The sequence below is a fragment of the Sceloporus occidentalis genome, unplaced genomic scaffold, assembly GCF_023333645.1.
Source record: "Sceloporus occidentalis isolate IW3139 unplaced genomic scaffold, rSceOcc1.0.p SCAF_132, whole genome shotgun sequence".
In the NCBI taxonomy this organism is placed as follows: domain Eukaryota; kingdom Metazoa; phylum Chordata; class Lepidosauria; order Squamata; family Phrynosomatidae; genus Sceloporus; species Sceloporus occidentalis.
In genome coordinates this window covers 1,360,118-1,386,259 of record NW_028317112.1, presented here as the reverse complement: position 1 = coordinate 1,386,259, position 26,142 = coordinate 1,360,118, and the positions used below count along the sequence as shown (strand labels likewise).

General features: G+C 45.5%; 1 protein-coding gene across 1 annotated transcript; it reads left to right on the top strand.

Annotated features, from left to right (window-relative positions):
* Positions 1 to 25,263, top strand: LOC149281442 (uromodulin-like 1). The gene is made up of 20 exons (XM_089499295.1): positions 1 to 149; positions 3,728 to 4,013; positions 4,415 to 4,565; positions 10,160 to 10,402; positions 12,010 to 12,131; positions 12,266 to 12,452; positions 13,730 to 13,870; positions 14,436 to 14,528; positions 14,803 to 15,060; positions 15,276 to 15,388; positions 15,962 to 16,160; positions 16,352 to 16,492; positions 17,078 to 17,119; positions 19,068 to 19,847; positions 20,393 to 20,643; positions 21,229 to 21,380; positions 21,496 to 21,732; positions 22,800 to 22,959; positions 24,801 to 24,891; positions 25,076 to 25,263. The coding sequence occupies exons 1-20, from the start codon at positions 1 to 3 to the stop codon at positions 25,261 to 25,263; spliced, it is 3,984 nt and encodes a 1,327-aa protein (XP_089355421.1).
* The last annotated feature ends 879 nt before the right edge of the window (positions 25,264 to 26,142 follow it).

The following is a 26,142-nucleotide window of genomic DNA, read 5'->3' as shown; positions in this document are numbered from 1 at the left end:
ATGGAGCGCTCGTCACGTGCGCGGCGTTCCGATTGGTCTGTGTTCCAGGAGGTGGAGAAGAGGGCGGGGCCCAAGCGGCCTAGCAGCGGTTCCGAGATTGACAGCCTGCGTGTATTACAGACTAAAGGGGGCACGGGGGCCGTGCGCGGGTCAGGGGCTGACAGGGCCCACTGTGTATATACCGGTATTACAGTCTATAGGGGGTAGGAGGCTGTGTGTGTTAGTCTATAGGGGGTAGGAGGCAGCGTGTGTATGTATTGCAGACTATAGGGGGTAGGAGGCAGTGTATATGTGTTGCAGACTATAGGGGGTAGGAGGCAGTGTATATGTGTTGCAGACTATAGGGGGTAGGAGGCAGTGTATATGTGTTGCAGACTATAGGGGGTAGGAGGCAGTGTATATGTGTTGCAGACTATAGGGGGTAGGAGGCAGTGTATATGTGTTGCAGACTATAGGGGGTAGGAGGCAGTGTATATGTGTTGCAGACTATAGGGGGTAGGAGGAAGCGTGCGTTGGGGGTTACATAGTTCATAAGGTTGAAAAAAGACACTGCCTCCCTTGGAAGTGGATTCCGTACCTTTATTGTCCTCACTGTAAAGAATCTCGTCCTTTGTCGTCTATGAACCCTGCGCTCTTCCAGTCTCAGAGGGCGACCTCTTGTTCTCTGTATGTTTCTGTTAATGAACGTCACTGAAGAGCTCGTTATATTGGCCCTGCATATATTTATATAATGTTATCCTATCCCCTCTGAGACGCCGTTTTTCTAGTCTTTCTTCATAACTAGTATCTCCCAATCCCCTTATTAATTTCGTAGACCTCATTTGCACTTTTTCTAATTCCATAATGTCCTTTTTAAGGACTGTTCCTTAGTTCGGTAATCAGTCCCTCTTCTTGAGTCTTACTGAATTTCGGTTTTCAAACAGTCACCAAAAGGAAATTAGAGATTGCATTTGATTGTAAAAGGGGGGGGGGGGGGGGGGCTGTGAGCTCAACAATGATCACCTTTTGCCTCTATATCCACTTTATACATGGATCCCTTGAAAGTAATTGCCTGCTGTACAAGACAGCCTTTGACAAAACCCGGGTAAGAGGTGCAATAGCCAGATCACCGCTCATGGATAGCCGTTTTGTCTTTAATGTGCTTCATTTATAGGCAGAGAGTCCCCCGTCTCCCCTTATCATTTTATTTGGGGTGTCGGGTGGTTGCTGACCGTCGGGTGGGAGATAAATCCGCCGCCCTGCTGCCTACACAATCTGGGTGAAACAGTTACTTTGGCCGCAGGTGTGAGAGGCTGATGGCTGCTTCTCATCTTATCAGTCGCTCGACTAACAGGCTGGGATTATAACGCTGGGATCATCTATTAAAGCCACTAAACTTTTTTTTGTTCTTCATGATGACCTCATAAATAAAAACTGAAATGAGCAACTGTATGACACACACACAATCCTATAATCACATGGTTAGGTTGTTGGTGCCCCCCCACCCCAGGTGATCGATTTATTTCCTCATATTTTTGATGCTTTTTAACCATTTGATGTTTGTGTTTCTAAAAAAGAATAATTTTTCCCAGTGAGATCCGTAATAGCCCGGAAATCCGGATTACTGTAAGTGCTCGCCTCGCTGAAGACAAAGGATTATGTGTTGCTCTGTAAGGATGTGCAGCGCTGGCACAGTCAATGGTGATGTCATCGGTGATGGCCTGATATAATTACAGCGCATAACATGATGTCATTAGTATGGCATGATATACCGAGCCACTTCTGTGTACGTAAGAAATTAACTCTGGCTTTCCACTGGAGCTTTTTGCCTCTGCATGTCCATTTTACCCCAAATCTTTACTAATTTGCTTGAAAAAAAACAAAAGGAGGCTCATTGCTTAATTATGTTAAATACCCGTAACGATAAAAAAAACATACTATCAATTCTGCATTCTTGTATTTATTTTTTTCTTTAGAAGTAGATTTATATAAAAATGTTGGGACAGTTAGAACGTATCTAGAAAGTAATGTGCCAGGTTCTGGCACTGGAAGAGTTACGGTGACATTAACAGCTTGCTGCTCAGCCGTGATGACACCGGTGATGACTTGGAATAATTATAGTGTGATGTCATTAGAATGGTATGTGTTTTCACAGTTTCTATGTATGTAGGATAGTGACTGGATTTCACGGCTATCCCCCCCCCCCCCCCAAGAAAAAATCTCTAGTAATTCACTATTTTTCCACTTTTATGAGCTTTATTTGTGAGATGCGCTTTGGAAACTGTTGGCGATATATGGTCCGTACGTTCAACGGGTCTGAGGCAACCAGAACCAGCAGACTAAGACAAAGCGATAGATCAGGGGGTCCGAGTAGGTTCTATTAATATCCAGATTTTGGGTGGATTTCCTGACATTCTGGGACTTTATGTTGGTGTTTTAACCCATCCATTGCCAGAGAGGAGAATAATGCTCTGGCACCGGAGGTGTTAAATGTAATAGAAATCCAGGGGCGCTGCGCATGCGCAGGAAATCGGTTATCAGCTTACGTTTGAAGCACAAATCTTTATCGTTCTGATTTATCTGATAAAAAAAAAAAAGCCTAAGAATCATGTCTGGCACCCAGCTTGTAATAATAAATACCATTTATAACGGAAGAGTCGTTTAGACCAGTGGTGGCCACCCCTGCCTGTAAGGCAGGGATTAGTAATGACCTCATGTGTTTCAAGTAGAGCGATTCAGTGCCTTGGACCAGCTTGGGAACCGGCGATGTGGGTAGAGAAGCCACGACCATCCTGATCTCTAGCGGGATGCCGTTTTCGGGAGCGGCAACCAATGAGATGTTCTTGCTGATTGGGTCACGTTAACGCCTTTGCAAAGCCCCGATGTTTCAGGTGTCCAAACTGGGGGCTTTTATTTCGGAGACATGACTTGAGGAGGGGAGGGCAAGTAATGTCCCCCAAATAACCCCCCCAGCGTCACGGAGTATGATGGTATTATATAAAACAATAAAGAGGTGGGAACAAAAGCTTACGATACCCAGAAAGCCACCCGGGAGACCGGCGGATCTCCTCAACAATCAATGCGGGATCCCCAGTGCCCAAACATAGGGACTGTCCCACAAAAAAAACACAGTTGGTGGGTATGTGTTTACCGCTTTCTGCGTATATGGCCCTTTATTTTTTTCTAGATAACCTACCCGGCGCGATAAGTCCTGCGTCAGCGAAGCTCTTTTAGGTGAATTAAAGTTTTATTGAAAATTTTTTTGGAAACATGGATAAACACAATACATCAAGACAATAGGGGGAGAGACAATAATAAGGGTGAGGTAGTGGGGCAGATAATAATTCGAAATCCTAAGAGCAGAGGCAATGTGCTATTACTGCACTTTTTACACAAGTCCGAGTAGCGCACGGTTGAGAAGCAATGCGGAGTGAGGGCGAGGTCAGTCAGACCGCGTTTGCAAGGTGCCGCCTGCCTCCGTGAGAGACCCACATGAAAACGAGAATAGAAACAGACCGACACGAACAAGAGGGGGGGAGGAGGAAGGGAAACAGAGGGAAGGAACGGCAAACACCGGGAGGGAAGAAGAGCAATAGCAAGAAGTAAGAGCATTAAGGCAGAGGGGAGGGAAAGACACCCAAACGCTCAGTGAGCGGTCACTGCCGAAGCAGGGAGGCCAAAACGGGAGAAGATTGGAAGGACAGCCAGCTAGCCCACACCGCGGTATACGACTCCATCCTGTCCGAAGCCAAATGTACCATCTCCTCCAAATCCCGGATCTTCCCCACACGGTTAAGCCATTGGCGCAACGAGGGAACCTCCGATCGTTTCCAGTAAAGTGGGATGAGACTGCAAGCCGCATTGAGAAGGTGGCGAAGGACCGAACGCTTCATCAGCCCCGAGGAGCGCTCCGAGTGAAGAAGAAGGCCCAAGACCGGAGAAGGCCGAAGCGGCTCACCCGTCACCTCCTCCAGACAGCGAAATATCCCAATCCAGTAGGGCTGAAGTCGAGAGCAGCCCCACCAGATGTTCAAGTAAGTACCCCTCTCCACCCCACACCTCCAACAAGTCGGATCACTCCCCGGGATAACCCTACTGATAGCAACCGGAGTCCTATACCAACGAGACATCAGTTTAGAAGCGGTTTCTTGGTACCGCGACGCAATAGAACATTTATGCGTCAAGACGCAGACCTCCCACTGCTGAGCTGTAAGCACCGCACCAAGCTCAGCCTCCCACTTCCCCATGAATGCCGGGGGAACCGAAGAGTCCACTTCCAGAAGAAGGCGGTAGATTGCAGAGATTCCACCTCTAAGGAGGCGAGACCCTGGCCAGCCAGCTGTTCAAATGGGGTAAGGGGCCGAGTAATATGATGTTTGCCCGGGAGAGACCGTACATATCTCGCCATTTGGGCGTAGCGAAAGCGTTGTAACAGGGTGCCCTGGATCGTAGGGCTCACTCGGTCAAGGGGCACAGGGGCAACACCATCCCAGATTGTCGAAACCGTGACGTCAGGGGGCAATTCCAGCGTTTGAAGATAACCGACCTCCAGACCCGGGGCAAAGTCCGGGTTGCCAGCAAGCAGAGTAAGTGGTGACGGAAAGGAGGAGAGAGCGCCGCTAACACATCTTCTCCGCCACACCCCCCAAGTCGCCTGCACAAAGGGGTTCAGACTGAGGGAGGGCTGAAGCGCTTCAGGGCGAAGCCCCAAGCTGCCCCCAAGGGGTATACGCGTATCAGATTGTTCCATCTACACCCAAAGCTTGGAGGCCGGACGGAATCGCCATTCAAGAAAACGCAATAGATGGGTAGCTCTTTTATCGGCGCCGCTTTCTTCGATGACTATACCTTTTTATTAACCCTTTAATGCTTTTTCCATAACTAATAGGGATAGATCATGTTGGATCATTATAGCGCTTGCTGAGACATATTTTCACTGATAATGGGCTTTGCGTGGTTTGCTTAGTAGCTGTCCGGGTCTGCGGTATTTATTAATATTCTGCATTATCCAGAGCGATTCATCGGAGCGTTTCTCATTATTTCCTCCCCGATTTCCTCCCCCCGTCGGTTACGACTCATTAGTTGGCTGGCGATGCACATACGCGGTGTGAAACGCGGTTTACATGTATGCGCCTGGTCATTAAACACACAAAGTGCTCTTTCTGTAATGAATACTTTGTATCCTGGCTGTGGTTTCACTTTTAACCATGGAAGTGCCAGAGGGAAGAGCAGCACTTTATGATGCCTCCATCAGTCCCTCTGGCCGTGGAAGGGTTAATCTCGGCTCAGATCGCTAACGCCGGCTTCCAGCCAACTCGTCTCCTTTGGCAACGTCAACAAATTGTTACGCAGAAGCTATGTTTACTGGGAAAAAAACAAGTTAATAGGGAGCCGAGGGAGCCGTCGCTCTAAAGTGCGTGTAAAGGCTTTTTGGGGAGGAATACGAGTGCCGGAGGCATCCCTGCGATGTGATTGGCTGCGTGATGCACCGCTGGGTGCGATTCACTAAACCACGATTTTATTAATATATATATCGCAGCCTCGCCAAAAATAATTAATATTTAAGTACATTTAATATGCATTCTTAAAAAAAAAAAAAAAACAGTAAGGAGAAGCTGCAGCACCCCAAAATAATTCATATTAAAGTACATTTAAAATGCATTTTAAAAAAAAAATGCTTACCATAGGGAGAAGCTGCAGCACGCATAAAATAATTAATATTTTGGTACACTTAATATGCCTTCTTTAAAAAGAAAAAAAATGCTTACTGTAGGGAGAATCTGCAGCATGCAAAAAATTTTCATTTTTAAGTACATTTAATATTCATTCTTTAAAAAAAAAACGCTTGCTGTAGGGAGAAGCTGCAGCACCCCCAAAAAAATCATATTAAAGTACTTTTAATATGCATTCTTTAAAAACAAAAATCTGTTACCGCGGGGGGAACTTATTGAAATCACCTGGAGCGTCTTCCGTGCAGGTGTTTGTAGAATCCCCCCCCCCATGCATGTGCAAAGAGGGGCAGGGGGTGCCATGATGGCCGGAGTGTCCCTTTAAACCGGCCACCCAGACCCGGGGAAGGCTCCTTGGGCTTCCAGTGCTCCGAGTACTACTCCTAAGTTATTCCACCCCATATGCATCAGGTCCCATTAGCTTGGAAGCTCTAACAAACGGCATTCGACTCTACATTATTTTGTGTCTCATTTCCCCCTGACCCTTCTAACAGATTGCAAGCTCATAAGAACAGGGCTACTGCTTCTCATTCTCTACCCCTATGGGTGCTCGTTTTATTGTTAATTGTAATGTTATTTGTAATTATTCTCCCTCATTAAACTCGTGCTGCAAAACCCCGCTGACGCTCCAAATAAATGCAATAATAAAGATAATCTCTGAATGCTATTTCAGGTATAATCTCAGAGCGATGGGATTTAAAATAAATGTGTTTATTAATCCTCTTATTATTATTATCTTTTATTTATATAGCGCCAACAATTTACGCAGCGACCTATATTTATGGGGTACGACAAGACTGATCTGGAGGCGGCCATTGCTGTCGGTCATGTGATATTTTGGGTGACTTTCGTGCTCAAACACCACACTGAGCTGATGCATTATGGCGATGCTAATGAAGTCCGTTCCTCCATAGACTTTCATTAGAGAGTCCTGCTGGGATATTTAAGACCGAGCCATTCTATTGGTCCCCACAGGCAGTATGATAAGGAGTCGGGGAGTTTGTTTAGTAGATTGGGGCTCAGATAACAGAGCGAGAACTCATACAAGCGGCTAATATTCAGCTGCCTGAAAACATTATATTATGGGGCAAAAACTAGAACTGTTTTAAAGAAAAAAATAACATTTTTGGAAAACTTTTTACCAGGATACTAGTAAAAAAAATTAGGAGTTCCCTTTTAATTCTGCAAATAAACAGCATATTTAGGAAAAGCAGGTAATGGGCGAGGAACTCGTGAGAGGAGAAATCTGATACGCCGGAGGTCAGCAGGATTCCTGGATGTGGGTTTGTTGTCCAATTATTTTCTATATAAAATGTTTAATAAAAAGCCACCTGCTTCTCTCTTTATTTCCGTAATAGATTCTTCCCCACAAAGCAACCGTTTCTCCTGGGAATTCAGCAAAAATTGTTACTTAGGACGGCCTGTCCGTCTGTCCGAGACATACCTGTCCGGATCTCCCTTTTAGAAAGAAAGCGCATGATAAATGATAATATTTATCACTATAAGATAAGGACTTGGTGGGTCTGCTGAGCAGCCGGCCCAGGCTACTAGATCTTGGTATTAAAGCAGGGCTTTTCAGTTCTCACGATCTGGGCGTTTATTCCTCCCCAGTGAGTTATTAAGCACATAATGTCTACTGTTGTGTACGGTAGCCCGGACCCTTAACTATGTGCAGGAAGCCGTCATAGCTGCAAAGGGGGAAAAACTTCATATTAATGTCTATGTATTTAGAATGTGATGTCATCAAAGTCCCCGTTGGTGTAATGGTCAGGTGTCCCAATACTTTTGTCCATATATAGTATATGTCACGATCTGGGCAATTATTCCTCCCCACTGAGTTATTTCTCCCCTATCATTAAGTTGCTGATCGGTTCGGGCAGCCTTTGCAAAGGGGAAGAAGTAAGCAGGGGTGCGAATGAATGATCTTAATTTTCCTCCAGGTAAAAAAGGGCAGTAGTTCTGTAAATTTTATGTAAATACCCTTTTTTTTTAACCCCCTCCTTTCCGCCGCTCTTCGCTCGGCTAGAACGGGCTAAATAAATATCTTTGCATGTCATGCTCCGTTAGTAATTATGGCTCCTTCTGGAGACGCAGGTGTTTCAGCGGGGATTGGGCTGCGAGAGAAAGAAAATAATGAGGAAGCAGAAATCCCCGATGGATTTTCTTTAGCGGCCTCGGCGTGACGGCAGCAGGTAGAGCGCAGCCATTTTTGCAGCGCGGTTTAGGCGTTAGAGTCGACCCTACCTGGATATTACGGCGCCGGGATAATAAAGCCACCGGCATGGAGAGAAGCGTGACTGCGTGCGTGCTGATGGTATGGATGGCGGCTGCGCTCGGAAGCGCCATTGAACCGGGTGAGTATATTAGACCAGAGTTTGTTACCAGATTCTTCTCCTCCGCTGGGATACGGCGCACGGCGCAGAAGGAAAGAACGAGGGATCTCAATATGTCCGGCTTAGGGGGAGAGAAGAGAGAGGGGGATGGGAGAGAAACATTTAAATATATGTTTTAAAGAGGCCAGAATCTAACACTAGAGGGTCAGAGGCTTAGATGGAATGGAAGGAAGTTTTACTGTACTGAGAGGGTGGTAGATAAGTGGAACAGCTTCCCAGCAAAAGTGGTAGAGGGTAATGCAGTGAGGGTATTAAACATGCATGGGATAGACATACGGCTCCTGAATCTAAGAAGAGACCAAGGAGTCCAATCGATTGCTATGATCTGGATCCTAGGATTGTGGTATCCTCGGGACAGAGCGACCAGATCTCCCTCTGCTAAACTGATCCGGTGATCTCATATATAATCCGGAATCACCATGGGAAATCATGAAATGGTTAATACGCTGGGCGTCTTATAAAACATGCTTTCTTTTACATATTATTATCACCCGTTACTATCCGGAGTACCTGCAGACGTTCAGGTGTGGAGGCAGGTGTGGTCATGTGATCTATTTATATATATTTATGGAGACCATATAGATCATAAACATACCCGGGAACCTTCTAAATGAACTGACTCTGAAATATTAACCCTTCAATACCCCATTGGGTAAGTGTGTTACCCAAACGGCTCTAATACTGGTCGTCATGGAAATCTTGACTTGTCATTATCTAAAGATACACTTAATTGAGTCACCTGCGTTCAAGCAGGGATACCAACCATAACATACTGGGAGCAAAAGCTATATAAAAATATACTAGGGAAAAAATCCTAGTTCCTGGGTAAGATCACATAATTCAAACATTCTCGGTCTTGATTTTTCTGGTTCTAGAGACCATCATGGAAATGTTCCTGCTCGCTGGGAATTTACTATTTGACTGTCAAATTCTGGAGGCTATGCCGCTCTCCTCTCTTGCTCTCCCTCTCTCTATATATATGTATGTGAAGTATTTTAGTTTACTAAAAGGGTGGTAGTTAAACGGAACAGCCTCCCAGCAGAAGTGGAGCTAGAGAATATGGCATAGACATACGGCTCCTGAATCTAACACAAGATCAACGACTGATTAAGGTCTGAGTCTTTACAGCAGGAAAAACAGGGGGACTAGACGGGGGCCGAATGGGGGCCGATCTGCCAGCAATTTCTGTGTATTTTACGTAAACGAGGGTCTTTTCAGTTTATATTCTGATTGGCCGTGGGAGAGGTTAATGTCTTCTTGAATTCTGAGGCTGCTGTATGTTGTGAAATGCTTCAGCCCCACCGCTGCGTATGTTGGAATAACGCTTACACAGCCCTTATGGAGACAGACACCCTACTGCCTCTGCAGGCGTCATCTTTAAGGGAAAAAAGAAAATATTCAGCTTTTTTTTTTAAAAAAAAAGCTGTTTCTTTAAGTGACTTTAGAAATTATAATAATAACAGAAGAAGATTTCCAGCCGCTGATGCTTGGACGGCGCTCTATATGAGCAGCGATTCCCTCCGGGGGCTCGTGGGGACACCCGGTGGCCGTATTTATATATATTTTTAATATAGTAAAATGTTTTTCATAGAAACAAAGAATATTCTACACCTGTTTTTCCTGCTGTGAAGACTCAGACCTTAATAGTTGGTCTCGTCTTAGATTCAGGAGCCGTATGTCTATCCCATGCATGTTTAAATTCTCCATGGTATTAGTCCCTACCACTTCTGCTGGAAAGCTGTTCCACTTATCTACCACCCTCTCAGTGAAGTAAAACGTCCTTCTATTCCATCTCAGCCTCTGACCCTCTAGTGTTAGATTCTGGTCTCTTATTGTAAAATTTCTATTCGTTTGAAACAAATTTCCCTCCTGTACTTTATTAAATCCCTTTCAATATTTAAATGTTTCTCTCCCCTCCCCCGCTCTCTTCTCTCCTCCACGCCGGACATATTGAGATCCCTCCGTCTTTTCTGATCGTTTTTATCCTGCAAACCGTTCCCCGTCTTATATATTTTTATATATTATTTATTGTTTCTGTTGTTGTCTCTGTTCCTTTAGTAAATGTCGTGTCTCCGTCGGGTTACCATACCTGCGACTACACGCTGACCAAAAATGTTTCCAAGGTGGTAGCTTTCCAGACGTCGTATGAAGCGAATCTGCCCTGCCCCGGGTGGATTCCATGGCGGTCGTGTCCCCGCACATATTATAAAACCGAATACCGCGCTATAGAGGTTCCGGAGACCACGAGAGTCACGCAATGCTGCGCAGGATATGAGAGTCTGGGCGATTACTGCGCGATCTGTAAGTATGACATCATTCCACAAAACCTGCGCGATCTGCGTCTAAATCAAGCATAATAAATTATTGGATACACTCAGGGAGCCTCACCACCGATATATAACGGAGCTGTATACATTAATAACCCCAGCGCTGTATACAGTAATATAACCCCCCCAGCGCTGTATACAGATATATACCCCCCAGTGCTGTATACAGTAATATAACCCCCCAGCGCTGTATACAGTAATATAACCCCCAGCGCTGTATACATTAATAACCCCAGCACTGTATAGAATAATATAACCCCCCCAGCGCTGTATACAGATATATACCCCCCAGTGCTGTATACAGTAATAACCCCCAGTGCTGTATACAATAATATAACCCCCCAGCGCTGTATACAGTAATAACCCCCAGGGCTGTATACAGTAATATAACCCCCAGCGCTGTATACAGTAATAACCCCCAGGGCTGTATACAGTAATAACCCCCCAGCGCTGTATACAGTAATAACCCCCCAGCGCTGTATATAGTAAAATAACCCCCAGCACTGTATACAGTAATATAACCCCCAGTGCTGTATACAGTAATATAACCCCCCAGCGCTGTATACAGTAATATAACCCCCTGGGGTTTTCTTATTTTTAATCAATTTTAGCTTCTGTTTTATACATTTATTATTCTTCAGCCTTAGAAAGGATCAGCGATTTAACCTCGAGACCCGGGACGTGTCCTGCCGTCACCAGAAGACGTCTGGACTCCAAATGTACAAAGGACTCAGACTGTCCACAACTTCAGAAGTGCTGCTCCTTCTCCAACGGTTCCTTCTGCGTTTCCCCCGCGCCTCCAGGTCCGTCTGTAAACATTTCTGTACAGTGGATGTTACTTTCCCAAAACCTGCGTTTTCCGATTCAAAGTACCGGTATACGTTAAACCCATATAAGGAGATGTAAAGAAAAAATATGTAGAATTAAACCTTAAATGTATAGGAGCAGTCATTTTCACTTCCTGTTCCCAGAATGTAATCTTACATGTATAGGAGCAGTCATTTTCACTTCCTGTCCCCAGAATGTAATCTTACATGTATAGGAGCAGTCATTTTCACTTCCTGTCCCCAGAATGTAATCTTACATGTATAGGAGCAGTCATTTTCACTTCCTGTCCCCAGAATGTAATCTTACATGTATAGGAGCAGTCGTTTTAACTTCCTGTTATCTGAATCAAATCTTAAATGTATAGGAGCAGTTGTTTTAACTTCCTGTTATCTGAATCAAATCTTAAATGTATATGATTGTTGATTGAAAGGGTGATGGGCCAAGCAGGGAGAGGGCATAAGCAGAGAATTCCCTGCTTGAACGCAGGTTAGGTGGTTTTATGACAATCATTCCGACTGAACTGTCTGAAATAGGAATATCTGGGGATCGTGAGCTGAGTGCAGCACTCAATGAATAGAGTGGTACCCCCCCAGCACAACCCCCCAGTAATAATGCGACTCCTCTCTCCTGCCTTCTGCTCGTTTACCCTCTGAATGGGGCACTTTCATGGTAGGCTAGCTGGGTACTCGTCACTTTAAAATAATATACATATCAACATACATACATACATGTGTGATCAATGTGTGTCTTCAGCTCTGGACAGGAATACTATCAAGTATTGGTACAACGGAACGATCACCATCAAAACAGCATTTAATGACCTAAGCCGAGTGGACCCAAGCTTCCTCAATCACTCAAGACTGCTGCACTCCATGGTAAGTAAAGAACCGTATATACCGGTCATTTCATGTCATCTTAAAAATGATATTTCATGATAAAAATTCTAGGATTTTTTTTAAAAAGAAAAAAACATAATAATCATTCTTTTTTTTTTTCTTTTTTCTCCCAGATCACTGGAGAGCTGTCTCCGCTCGACGTGTCCGTTCATCATCTCTCCACCCAACCTGCCAGCGCCTTCACTGTCCAATCACAAGTTCTGATCGGAATCAACCAATCGCATTCCTTGCTGGATATTTCCTCTAAAATGAATAACATTGTAATTCGGCTACCCGAAGTAATCGACATTCTCATGGAGGGTAAATAGTTCTAACTTAACTGCAACCAAATGGGCTAAAGTAGAGGAGCTAAATTGGTAGAATGTCCCCAGAAAACCAAAAGAGACACAGCGGCCTTGAAAGAATAACCAATATTGGAAACCTGGACCCGATGAGTGGAAAATTAAGAGTGTTCATGTAAAAAAAAAAATAATTAGTAAATTGTGATGCTCAGTGAGGCAGGGAACGGCTGGCTACACAGAAAAATGCAGCTTCACCAAAAAGGGACTGCAGCACTTGGACTAGACCCCCCCTGGTGGTAAAAATATGGAACTGCAAGTGACGCACACATAGAAAGCTGCTGGTAGCGCCCAAAATTCACTATTCGGAGCAGCCGATAGAATAGGCAGCGCCGTCCTGGTTATGGGTTCCAGGTGTACAGAGCTCACTTTTCTAATTAAGTGAATTCATCCAATGTGGAGTCTTTAATCAAAGTTGATAGCTTTTTATTGGGGCAATATACACTTATTTGGGGTCACTTAGCTGTTTTAATTGAAAACAAGGACATTTCTGGCTGTAACAGAATCGCAAAAGGGTTTCTAACGATTAATTAGCCTTTTAAACTTAAACTTGGATCAGCGAACACAACGTGCCATTGGGACACAGGAGTGATGGGAGTGATAAAGGGCCATTGGAACACAGGAGTGATGGGAGTGATAAAGGGCCATTGGAACACAGGAGTGATGGGAGTGATAAAGGGCCATTGGGACACGGGAGTGATGGGAGTGATAAAGGGCCATTGGGACACGGGAGTGATGGGAGTGATAAAGGGCCATTGGGACACAGGAGTGATGGGAGTGAAAAAAGGGCCATGGAAAAGCAAGAGTGATGGGAGTGATCAAGGGCCTCTGTGCGCCTATAAAGAGATTCCATTAAAAATCAGCCTTTTTCAGCTACAATAGTTATTTACAACATTAACCCCGTCTGAGCTGGATTTCTGATCCATTTCATGTTATTTTCATGGACAAAATTAGTTTTTCTCTCAAAACAAGGACATTTTTAAGTGACCCCAAACTTTAGAACAGTAGTTGAAGAAGAGACCTCTGAGGTGGTAAAAGCGTATGTAGCTCTGCATCGTTTTCTCCCGTGAAATGTATTAATTTAAATTAAAGACGTCTACCGATGTGGACAGCGGGGGGCAGCTTAGCGCACTGATTCCGGTATCTATAGCACTCAACGGGTTAAGGCAGCCAAGTTTTGCTCCGGTTCAGAACTCCTGTATTTTTTTATGTTTTAAACCTTGTTTTTTGTCTGGTTAGATGTGGATAAATGCCTGTTCCCGCCTCTGGCCCCCTGCTTGGCTAATGAAACGTGCACCAGTCCCAATGACACTTATAAATGTGCCGCTCCGGCTACTGCAGACCCCACAAATTCAACGCAGCCGCCCACCAGAAGTGAAAGTAAGCGACCGGGACGGAGACTGGGAAAAATTAGATAAAAATAGTAAATATATAATAAACAGAGTTTGTGCGCTGGTCGGGAACTAATCTCAAGGAGTGCGTTTTAGATTAGTGAATAAACCCCTCACTATCTATAGGTACGATAGGTACAGGTGAGCCGGGAATTCACCTAAAAGCTTTCCAAGGGGTAAAAAACACAATCAAAATTTCCTTTTTCCCACTGTAACCATAGCAGCCGGAACTCTCAGAGTTTGTGCCCCAATCTCCGGGTCTCAGGGGCAGATTCTGAGGGTCATACAGTCTGGATCTGACTCCTTCCTATTCCCCCCTGCTGCGATCATATATAAGACTCCCAACTGCTCCCAGTATGTTATGGCTGATATCCCTGCTTGAATGCAGGTGACTCGATTAAATGTATCTTTAAATAATGACAAGTCAAGGTTTCCATGATGACCGGTATTAGAGCCATTTGGGTGACACATTTGATACACCCCTGTCCGGTCCTGTCTGGGGGGGGGGTGTTATCTGTGACGTTTTACTTTAACGATTCCTGTCTTTATTTTAGATTTACAGCCGATCCCATCCCCCAAACGCGAACAAACGCCGACCCTTACCCAACCTGCCGTGTCTGGCAACAGCAGCTCCTCCGCTCCCTGCCGTAAGTAGAAGATTCCCGATGTACAATATTGGGCAGAATCTGTAAAAATGAAGAAAATATATAATTATATTAATAGCAGAAAATCCTTCTATACAAAAAAATACCACCCTAGTGTCCTTGTTTTGGAGAGCCAGTCCCTGTTTAGGACCCACGTCCCGCTGTATGCACTATAGCTTGGGGTGCCTATGGCATGGAAAGAGTCCAGCCCGGGATTATTCCAGCGATTCCGGTTTCTGCCAGTTTTAATGAATTGTGTTTTCACTTTTTTTTCCAGATTGCACGAAGTTCTCCGATTTCGGCATCAGCGACGTCACTGCCCGCGGATTTCATGTATCCTGGAGCACGGACTGCCCCGAGAATCACGCGTACACGATACACGTGACGGCGACGAACAGTTACAGCAGCGCCTATAGTGTCCGTAGGACCTTTCTAAGTATAAGTGACCGGCCCCCGGGGGTGCTGCATACGGTGAACGCCAGCTTCCTGGACTGCGGGGGGCGGCTGCAATCACGGGAAGAAAAAGTAAAAACTGGTAATTTGATATTTTCGGGTGACTTTCCCGGCTCAAACACCACACTGAACTGATGCTTTACGGCAATGCTAATGAAGTCCGTCCTCCATAGACTTTCATTAGTCAGAGAGTCTGGTTGGGTGAATAAGACTGAGCCATTCTATTGAGTCGTGGTGTTTGTCTAGTAGATTGGGGAAGGCGAGAACTCATTTCTTACGTCTCTGTTTCCCTTTCAGATGCTCAAATACTGAGTGGAACACTTAGGATCGTGAACTGGAATCTAACGGAGGGTTTACTCAATGACAGCTCAGCCGAGTACTTTGACTTTGTGAAGACGTTTGTTGAAGAGGTAAAGAGCGTCTGCTGTAAACCTTAGCCATGTTTAGGTAGTTCGGGGCTGTCCCCCAGGGCGCGGGGGGTCTGAGAATGGAAGAATTGCCCCGGCTTCTTTGCCCCTAGGAATGGCCAAGGGGGTCTCCCCGCTCTCCCTCATGCTTGTAGCCTCCGCATGTTTGTGACATGTGAAGCACTGAGATTTGACATCATATCTCGCCGCAGAGACCGTGGGGGTGATGGAGAGAACTAATCAGAGGCTCACCCAAGTGCAGAGCCCACGATGGGAACCTGCTTGCCCCTGCCTAAGGGTGGCAATAAGGGACTTACTGATTTTGAAATAGCACAGGAATAGGCTAAACCCAAATATAAAGTGGATTTGGACCCTGCATATCCAGCTGGTGGTCATTTTTGGTCGCCTCGTCATCCCCAGTGCTGCCCTAAAATATGAGCCCTTCTCCCACCCTCACCCTTCTCCTTTGCTTGTTTCCACACCCCAGCCCAGGGGCTGTGCATGCGCACACAGGAGCTTGCACTCATGCGCAGACACAGGGTCCTTCTGACCGACCCGTCTCTTTATCTCTACCAGGTAAAGAAATCTCTGTCCAAAGAAGTGTCTCCCGAGGAGCTGACGGTGGAGGTCGAGTCCCTCAGCGCTGGGAGTATAATCGTCACTTTCCATTTAATCATCAACGGCACGCAGCACGTTAACATCACGCCGTCGTCACTCGTGTCCGTGAACCAGAGTGGGATTTTCAGCATTGACCCGCAGTCTGTGATTATTACAGGTGATGATAACACTACAGGGATTCCTGAGAACCCCCCACCATGCATTAGTAAAGGGGACACCATGGAAATTTAAAGGGACCTCTTAGCGATCCTATGCAGTAAAGAGGGCCCTTCCACTATGGCTGCTCTTCATTCTTTCGCAGCGGCAGCCCGGCTGTGGCTTCATTGTCTGTGTTTCTTCTTCTTGCAGATTTCGATGAGTGTTTATCCCCTCGAGACAACGACTGCGACGAGAACGCAGAATGCAGAAACCTGTGGGGATCCTACGCCTGTGACTGTAATAAACCTTACGTCGATGCCGACCCTTCCAGACCCGGAAGAGACTGCCAGGGTGAGAATTCCTCTTCACGTTATTATTATTACTACTCTGTTCAGCAGAAAAAAATACACATTATTTTCTATTCTGGAAATGAACTTCCGGCTCGATTTGTCAGAGAGAAGTGGATTTATAGTAAATAGCGATGGCGTTATATACCATTATATATATAACCATTATATAATCGGTGTCGTGCTGGGGGGGGGTTGGTGGCTGGCAACGATTATTCTGGGGGCAAGTGAAGAACATCCAATGAGCTCAGAAAGGATCCAGTCACCATGCAAGTGTTGCTGTAGAACACTGCGGTACACTCACATACAGCAAAGCTACTTACCCCAGTTTTGGGAATTTAGCTCCCAAAAACGGCAACTATCCTGGTAAAAAATGTCGTTTTACATTCAGTTTTTAAACTGAAAAGCTTTTTTATAGCTTGGCACACGCGATGCAGTACAAAACAGGCTGTGCTTAAAGGTAATTAGGGTAAACGATACGGGGGGTATTATTAAGAGGGACTCCATATGTCTTCTGTTCGCCGGCACTCTGGGCTAAACGGTGCGATGAACGAACTAAATTAGTTTTTCTTGTATATTATTATTTTAGATGCGGTTACAGGCGGAGGCAGTACTTACGCCACAAGCACAGGTAAGGCAGAAATTATAATAGGCAGCTTAGAGAAAAAAATATATACTTTCAAGGTTTGATGGACAGATTATTTTTCTTAAAGACCCCCCTCCAATATACCGTATTTGCTCGATTATAAGACGAGGTTTTTTTCAGAGCAAATGCTCTGAAAAATACCCCTCGTCTTCTAATCGGGGTCGTCTTCTAATCAGACCTCAAATAGAGGTCTGATTATGAGACTAAGATCCAGATCCCCTGCACCGCTGCAGGGGACCTGGATCCTCCTGTCTCCCCCCCCCACACTTACTTACCGGTGCTTCCTGCTGTATTGCCGGGGCAGCGGGTTGACGTCTACGCGATCCGCGTAGACAACGTCCGCTGCAGCCGGAAGGAGGTGTGGCTAGCAGCGGGGGTTGTCTGCGTCCGTCGCGGATACCTTCCCCGACTGTCAGAAATCAGAGTTCCCCGCACAGGTGCCGGAACTCTGATCTCTGACAGCCGGGAAAGGTATCCGCGACGGACGCAGACAACCCCCGCTGCCAACTCCACCTCCTTCCGGCTGCAGCGGAAGGAGACGTCAACCCGCTGCCCCGGCAATACAGCAGGAATTTGGAAGCACCGGTAAGTGTGTGTGCGTGTGTGTGTTAAATGGGGGACATAGGGCATTTCTGGAATGCCTTATACCCCTATATGCCACTCTGGCACTTAGGGGGTTAAAAGGCATATTATGGGGCAGAGTGGCATATAGGGAGTTATAAGGCATTTCAGGAGGCAGAGTGGCGTTAAGGGGGCATTTAATAGAGCACTCTGCCTCCTGAAATGCCTTATAGAGTGCTCTATACAATGCCTTTTAACTCCCTTAATGCCACTGCCTCCTGGAATGCCTTATACCTCCCTATATGCCACTCTGCCCCATAATATGCATTTTTAACCCCCTAAATGCCAGAATGGGATATAGGGGTATAAGGCATTTCTGGAGGCAGAGTGGCACATAGGGGGTCAAAAGGCATACCATGGGGCACAGTGGCATATAGAGGGTTAAAAGGCATATCATGGGCCACAGTGCCATATTGGTGTGGCAAGCCTGGGGGCAGATGTGCGTAACTGGGGGACAGGTTGGAAAATACAAGGAAATAAAAACAAAAAAAATATTTTTCTCAATCATAGCTTTTATTTAAAAAAATAGTTTACATGAATTAACATTTACTGGTAAAACTTTTTTCCTTTAGGGTCGTCTTATATTCAGGCTTTTTCTTTTTTTCCTAAGTTAATATTCAGATTTTGGGGGGTCGTCTTATAATCAGGGTCGTCTTATAATCGAGCAAATACGGTAAATTCATTCGCTGCTGCAGTACCGCTCCCAGCCTACAGATGGCGACCACTATTCTTCTTTGCGTGTATATGAAATACGGATATTGTGATGCGTCGATACATGGGGGGCGACTCGCACCAAAATAATATGAATAAACTGAATTACCGTTAAACGTATTAATGGGGAAGAAGCCGTATCAGTGCTGAGAATGAACGCAGCGGTTAATCTTGGTGGCTTTTATTTGGATCTATGGTTTGGAGGGACTAAAATGTTGCAAAGCATTGGTGTAATTAGTAATTGTTGGACATAGTTTTCCCATTTCTGATTTTTTGCTAACAAACAAAATTTTGGACCATACCGTTTAGATGGCACTGTATTACCCCCTACCACTTCTGCTGGGAGACTATTCTTCCTATGCTATACATTCTCACATGAAATCTGACCCTCAACCTTTGGACCTTTTTTTCTTCCATCGCAGGCTTTATTAAAATTATGCATTTTAATGTGATTGTTAGAAACTGTATTTTCCTTGGTTTGTTTATAACAATTCTATTTTTATAAAAATGACAAAAAAATGATTTTTTTTGCCTCCAAATGAGTTAACTTGCAACCCAACAAGATCAATGGTCTGACCGTCTTATTTATGAACCCTTCTAGGCACACATATTCCTTCAGCATTGCCGTATATTCCATACACAGTCAACCCAACAGATAAAGTGACATCTATAGAAGCGGAGAGTCCGTCGCTGACCACCGGGAACGCGACAAGCTTTACAGCCAATGTTATTGAGACAAGTACCGCAATCCAGACCGAGACTCCTTATACGCCTGGATATATCCCGAGCTCACCTGAACCCGATACAGCTCACGATCTACGGAATACCACTGCTGTGACCTCCACGCATACAACGGCAGGAACGCAAGAACCAAATACATCAAGCCTACAATCACGAAGCACCAACGACACAGCTCGAGGGGACACACAGAGCACCAGTTCTCCTGGAGAGCACCTTGCCAATGCCACCATATTGAATGTAACTATGGAGGTCATAACTCGCTCAACACCAGTAACTCAAGATCTAAAAGCATCAAACACAACTTTGCCACACACAGTGTCTACAACGGAAGGAGCTACAATGAAGACAAGTTCTTCTACCGACCGCGCTTCCACCATCGCCGCGCTAAATCATACTACAGATCTCCCGGGGCAGTTGACGTCGGAAAAATACGGAGCGGTGACGTCAGATACCCCTGCGCAACGTTCTACTGGAATCTCAGCCTGGAATACAACTGAGATCCACGTCTCCACGTATAGCGCAACGGGGCGAGCCACCGGTCACACGTTAACCGACGATCCCAAACATCTTCACTCGGTCAACGCGTCTTCAAGACCCACAGCCACCAATTACAGTCTATGTGTTGGTGATAATCTCATTGGTACGTTGGCCGAATCCTACAAAAGGCATTCCACAGTGATTATAATTCCTGGTCGTACTTACGTAAAGCGCTCTTATTGGTTATTTGTAAGCGGAATACCCGTGGTGGGCTTTCCCAATCTTCCCAGGTACCAGAAGTGTAACTTATTAAATAAAATTGACAAAATTTCTCAGGACTCAAAAAAAAATGAATGAAAGAACGAAAATATTTAATATAATATTTTAGGGAGTAAGCTAATTATTGCATGTCGCACCCAGGTCTCCAGGCCCCGGCCAAATTCACCTCCGTCCAACACCCAACATTTAAATACTGTTTTAGGCTAGCCCCACCCCTACATGTTCCTAGCACCGCCCCTTTGGATGGCTAGCCCTGCCCCTTCACAAAGCCACTCCCTGAGATGGAGGAGAGCTCAAGGTAGCCCACTTAGGAGTGGCGACTGGGCAAGTAGCGATTTATAGAAATTTATACAAAGTAGACAAAATAATAAATAAAAAATAAACAACTTTAGTTATTTTTAAATAAAACTCACATTATTTTCAATTTAGGAACCGCGAATTTGGGAGGCACCGAAACACCGCAGTCCGCGCCGGCCAGCATGTCGTTGAAGGACGCGAGCAAAGTGATATGTGAAATGGGCAGGATTGGAATCGGCATTCAGAAGGCGTATCTGAAAATGATGTCCATCTCCGAGTCCTCTCTGTATCTCGGGAGCCCCCAGTGCCGCATTAACTGCAGCACCGATGCCCTCGTTCTGCTGCAAGCCAGCTGGGAGGAGTGCGGCACCGAGGTCAAAAATGTAAGTGCGGCCACGTTGGGCCACTTGGCATCCATCCATCACAACACAGGCTGGCGGCTTTCAGTCCCAAGGCAAGGGTAGCAAAGCGTTTGGAAAAGCGTTGCAGGGTGCTGGGGTGTATGGTCAGTGGCATAAATAGCCGGAAGAGGGAGGGGGTTCTAACACTTTACAGATCTCTGGTCAGACCTCACCTAGAGTATTGGGGGCAATTCTGGAGACCCCCATCCCCAGAAAGATATTGACACATTGGAGCAGGTTCAGAGGAGGGCGGCCAAAATGGTGAGTGGCTTTGAGGAGAGAAGAGAGAGGGGATGGTGTAGAAACGTTTAAATACCTGAAGGGATTTAACAAAGTACGGGAGACATTTTTTTTTTTGTCCAAAGTTGGAAAAATGTTAGCAAAAGAGACCAAACTCTAAAACCAGAGGGTCAGAGGCTTGGATGGAATGTAAGCAAGTCTTACAGTAACTGAGTGGGTGGTAGATAAGAGGAACAGCCTCCTAGCAGAAGTGGTAGATGTTACTACAGTGCAGGGATTGGTGCCTATTTTCTATTCATTTTACCGTTGATGTCGTTCTTCTTTCAGAACAAGACTCATATGGTGGTGAACACAACATTATACATTAACATTTCCTCGCCATTCTATAATCTGATGCATCGTCCCCAGCCAATAGGATCGATCCGCTGTGTATTCCAGAACGATATCTTGATGTCCACCGGATACAATCCTCCCGGAGGGTAAAGTATAAGAAACTTGTCACTGTGATTCAAAAGTTTGGGGTCACAAGGATGTAAATGGAGATTTTAAGAAGTGGGAGAATTTGGAATGTATCAATATTCCATTTATTTTCAGGTTTTTCACCATCATTGAGAACCTGGAAGGAGATGGGACTTTTATCCCCGAATTTCAGCTCTTTAATGGGGATCAGCCCATAAAGCAGAACTTCACGCTCTCCGCCAGCGACGACATAAAGGTCCAGATCAGAATTAAAACCGAAGACCCGCAGTATAAGGTGGTGATCAGCGAATGTTGGGCTACGCCGAGCACGGATTCCCAGGACCCCATGTCCTTCCCGTTTATTAAAGACAGGTACGTAAGCCGGAGGGTAGCGCATGCATTGTGTCCTCGCGTCAGCCTCATCAATACAAAGATTTTTCTCTGATCTTGTCCGTTAATTCTTCACATACCAAACCTCCCCAACCCTGATCTTCAGATTATCTGAGATTACGGACGATTACGCTAACGTTTTATGTTACAGGGTTATTTATATTTCCAGCAGAACTGGTTGACCCAATATCTGGATTTCTATCTCAGATGGCAGGATATACATTACCGTTTGGCATCACATAGAAACCTCCTTGTTTTTGAAAGAAACACAAATTTTGTGCATTAAAATAACATGAAATGGATCAGAGATCCAGCACAGACGGGGTTAATGTTGTAAATGACTATTCTAGCTGGAAACAGCTGATTTTTAATGGAATTTATCACTCCCATCACTCCTGTGTTCCAATGGCCCTTTATCACTCCCATCACTCCTGGGTTCCAATGGCCCTTTATCACTCCCATCACTCCTGTGTTCCAATGGCCCTTTATCACTCCCATCACTCCTGTGTTCCAATGGCCCTTTATCACACCCATCACTCCTGTGTTCCAATGGCCCTTTATCACTCCCATCACTCCTATGTTCCAATGGCCCTTTTATCACACCCATCACTCCTGTGTTCCAAAGGCCCTTTATCACTCCCATCACTCCTGTGTTCCAATGGCCCTTTATCACTCCCATCACTCCTATGTTCCAATGGCCCTTTATCACACCCATCACTCCTGTGTTCCAAAGGCACGTTGTGTTCACTGATCCAAGTTTTTGTGCAGTTACATTGATTTATTTGACAGGATTTTTACTTTAATCCTCATCTATCAGACCATCTGTCCGGCGGAATATTTAGTCCACCCCATTCATGCGGATGGCACAGGGGGCACTGGCAGGGTTCAATCCTGAATAAGGCCAACAGAGAAGTAAGGATTGGAGGCACATTCACAATGCCCGCGCATGCCCAGCGGCTGGCAGCAGCTGCCGGTAAACATTTGCAATCAGGGCATCAGTTTAGGTGAACGGTTTTTCTTTCAGTATCCCTGTTTTGAATCTTTTTTAGCTGTGCTCTGACGAACACGTATACTGTCATCTACACGAACGGCATCTCCAGCAACGCTACATTTCAAACCAAGATATTCTCCTTTGTGAATACTCCTATCGTGTACCTGCACTGCAGACTACATGTATGTAAAGAGGCCACCCCCGGCGCCTGCAAACCGGTACGTATGATCATTAACACGGAGCCACTGCAGATTAATGCTTGCATCGGCCCCTCTGATGCGCAGGGGCCACTGGAACGCCTGGACTGGGTACGAGGGCCACTGTGCCTATACTTCATTCCAGATAGCAGCTGATCCTCCCCGCACAGGCTGGTAAATGCCAGAGAATTTTATTGTTTAGTCTATATTTCATTATTTGTCCTATAATTTACCTGGGGTTCCATAGCATGCAGGGGTGCGACGCTCCAGAGGTGTACGCGCATGCGCAGTGTGCACTCTCCAGTGTCGCAGGATTGTGCTCCTGAATCCCACGGTCTCACCTCCATCCCGAAAAGCGGGACAGCAGGGGGTAGCCAAAAACCTTTGACACAATTTTATAGATTACAAAACATATTCAGCCTGGATCCAGAAGTTCAAATCCCTAATCTGCGGAAGTGGAGAATATAAGAAAGTCCGATCCCATCTGCAGTTATCTGATTCACTTTAGGATCTTTAGATTCATTTTATACAGTTAGGTAAATATTTTTAGTATATTGCTGATACTGTTCTTAACTGTTCTTAATATATAGTACCGTTCAAAAGTTTGGGGTCACTCAGCTGTTTTCATGGAAAAGAAGGAAATTTCTGGCTGTAACATAATTACAAAAGGGTTTTCTAACCATCAATTAGCCTTTTAAACTTAAACTTGGATCAGCGAACACAACGTGCCATTGGAACACAGGCGTGATGGGAGTGATAAAGGGCCATTGGAACACAGGCGTGATGGGAGTGATAAAGGGCCATTGGAACACAGGAGTGATGGGAGTGATAAAGGGCCATTGGAACACAGGAGTGATGGGAGTGATAAAGGGCCATTGGTACACAGGAGTGATGGGAGTGATAAAGGGCCATTGGGACACAGGAGTGATGGGAGTGATAAAGGGCCATTGGGACACAGGAGTGATGGGAGTGATAAAGGGCCATTGGAACACAGGAGTGATGGGAGTGATAAAGGGCCATTGGTACACAGGAGTGATGGGAGTGATAAAGGGCCATTGCGACACAGGAGTGATGGGAGTGATAAAGGGCCATTGGAACACAGGAGTGATGGGAGTGATAAAGGGCCATTGGTACACAGGAGTGATGGGAGTGATAAAGGGCCATTGGGACACAGGAGTGATGGGAGTGATAAAGGGCCATTGGGACACAGGAGTGATGGGAGTGATAAAGGGCCATTGGAACACAGGAGTGATGGGAGTGATAAAGGGCCATTGGTACACAGGAGTGATGGGAGTGATAAAGGGCCATTGCGACACAGGAGTGATGGGAGTGATAAAGGGCCATTGGAACACAGGAGTGATGGGAGTGATAAAGGGCCATTGGAACACAGGAGTGATGGGAGTGATAAAGGGCCACTGGAACACAGGAGTGATAAAGAGCCATTGGAACCCAGGAGTGATGGGAGTGATAAAGGGCCATTGGGACACAGGAGTGATGGGAGTGATAAAGGGCCATTGGGACACAGGAGTGATGGGAGTGATAAAGGGCCATTGGGACACAGGAGTGATGGGAGTGATAAAGGGCCACTGGAACACAGGAGTGATAAAGGGCCATTGGAACCCAGGAGTGATGGGAGTGATAAAGGGCCATTGGAACCCAGGAGTGATGGGAGTGATAAAGGGCCATTGGAACACAGGAGTGATGGGAGTGATAAAGGGCCATTGGAACACAGCAGTGATGGGAGTCATAAAGGGCCGTTGGAACACAGGAGTGATGGGAGTGATAAAGGGCCATTGGAACACAGGAGTGATGGGAGTGATAAAGGGCCATCTATTAATACAATGATCTGATTTGTATTGCAGAGTTGTAGTAACGCCCGTTCTGTAAGGAGTAGCGGGGAAAATGTTTTAACAAGCCTTACGCGAATGGGACCGTTACGCCAAGCCAGCCGACGTAAGTAGCGAGAGCGCCGCACTTGAGTATGTGTCAAAAATAAATAAATCCTTGTTTAGATTTTTTTGATCATTTTGTTTCTAAATTAGCCGGCGGGATTACCTCGAAGAACTCCTCTCTGTAAAGCGGAAAGCGTGTCGTTCTCGTCCTGAGAGTTTGCATAGACTCTTGTCTTGTTTTTCAGCAGCGGGTGCGGCGTCCCCGAAAGATGCAGCCCTTGGAACCGGATTGATCGCTCTTATCAGCGTAGCTGTGTTTGTCTGCGTGGCCGTCGTGGTCGCCATACTGGTTTGCTGGCATCAAAGACGAACTGGAAACTACAACTTCAAGCTGAAGTCCAAAGATGTCGGATATCAAGTGTTCTATAACTAGATTCCGTAAAATACCTTATCCCGTTTATTAAGTGCCTCTACGTTCTACAGCAAATTTCTGTTAAGCCCCCTGTCCTCTAGTCGCTTGGCTTTGGTACTGATTTAGGTGGTCAAAAGTTGAGTCGGCTTTATCCTCATTGGTATTGGGTATAACGTAACGTAGGGACTACTTCTGAGCCCCGAGTCCTTGTTGCGCTTCAGTTGATCGCAGCTCCTGCTGAGATGGTCAAACTTTGCAGCTCTCCATTGACTTGGGACTTGGAATGGTCCCATCTGAAATGAGATATCAATACAGTTTTAAAAGTCTAGGAAAGATGGAATTCTAAACTTACGAACCTTTGGCAATTTTAAGATTAGCAGATAGATCCCCTTTTATCGCAGCTACAAACCATAAACATTTCAGGCGAGCCTTTCTTTAACGGCAGTCTAGGAGAACAGCTTTTGATGAGAGGTTCCAGGAGAAAGCTACGATTGTAACTCTCGTCGACTGGGACATAGAATGAAGCCCGATGGGGAATATGCTAAATGATCATCATGGGAGAAAAAAACGATAATGTAGGGTATTTTTGTTATTTCTTGATTTATATATCTCCAACATATTCCTTAGCGCTGTACAATGGGTAAACTGGACATTATAATTAGCGCAACCACGCAACAGATTACAATCCAGAAGATATGAATAAATAGTAGATTATATCATTTTCATATTTAAAGATCCTCTAAAATGTAACGTTCTTAGTGCATTACTCTAGAAGCCATGTGTAGTTGCAAACAGTCTCGAGTTTTCTCCAAACCTAGCAGCTTTGTAGCGATATTTGGTTGTGGTGAGGAGGGAACGATAGACATTACATGAACCAAAGCACCAAGAATATTGTACCGT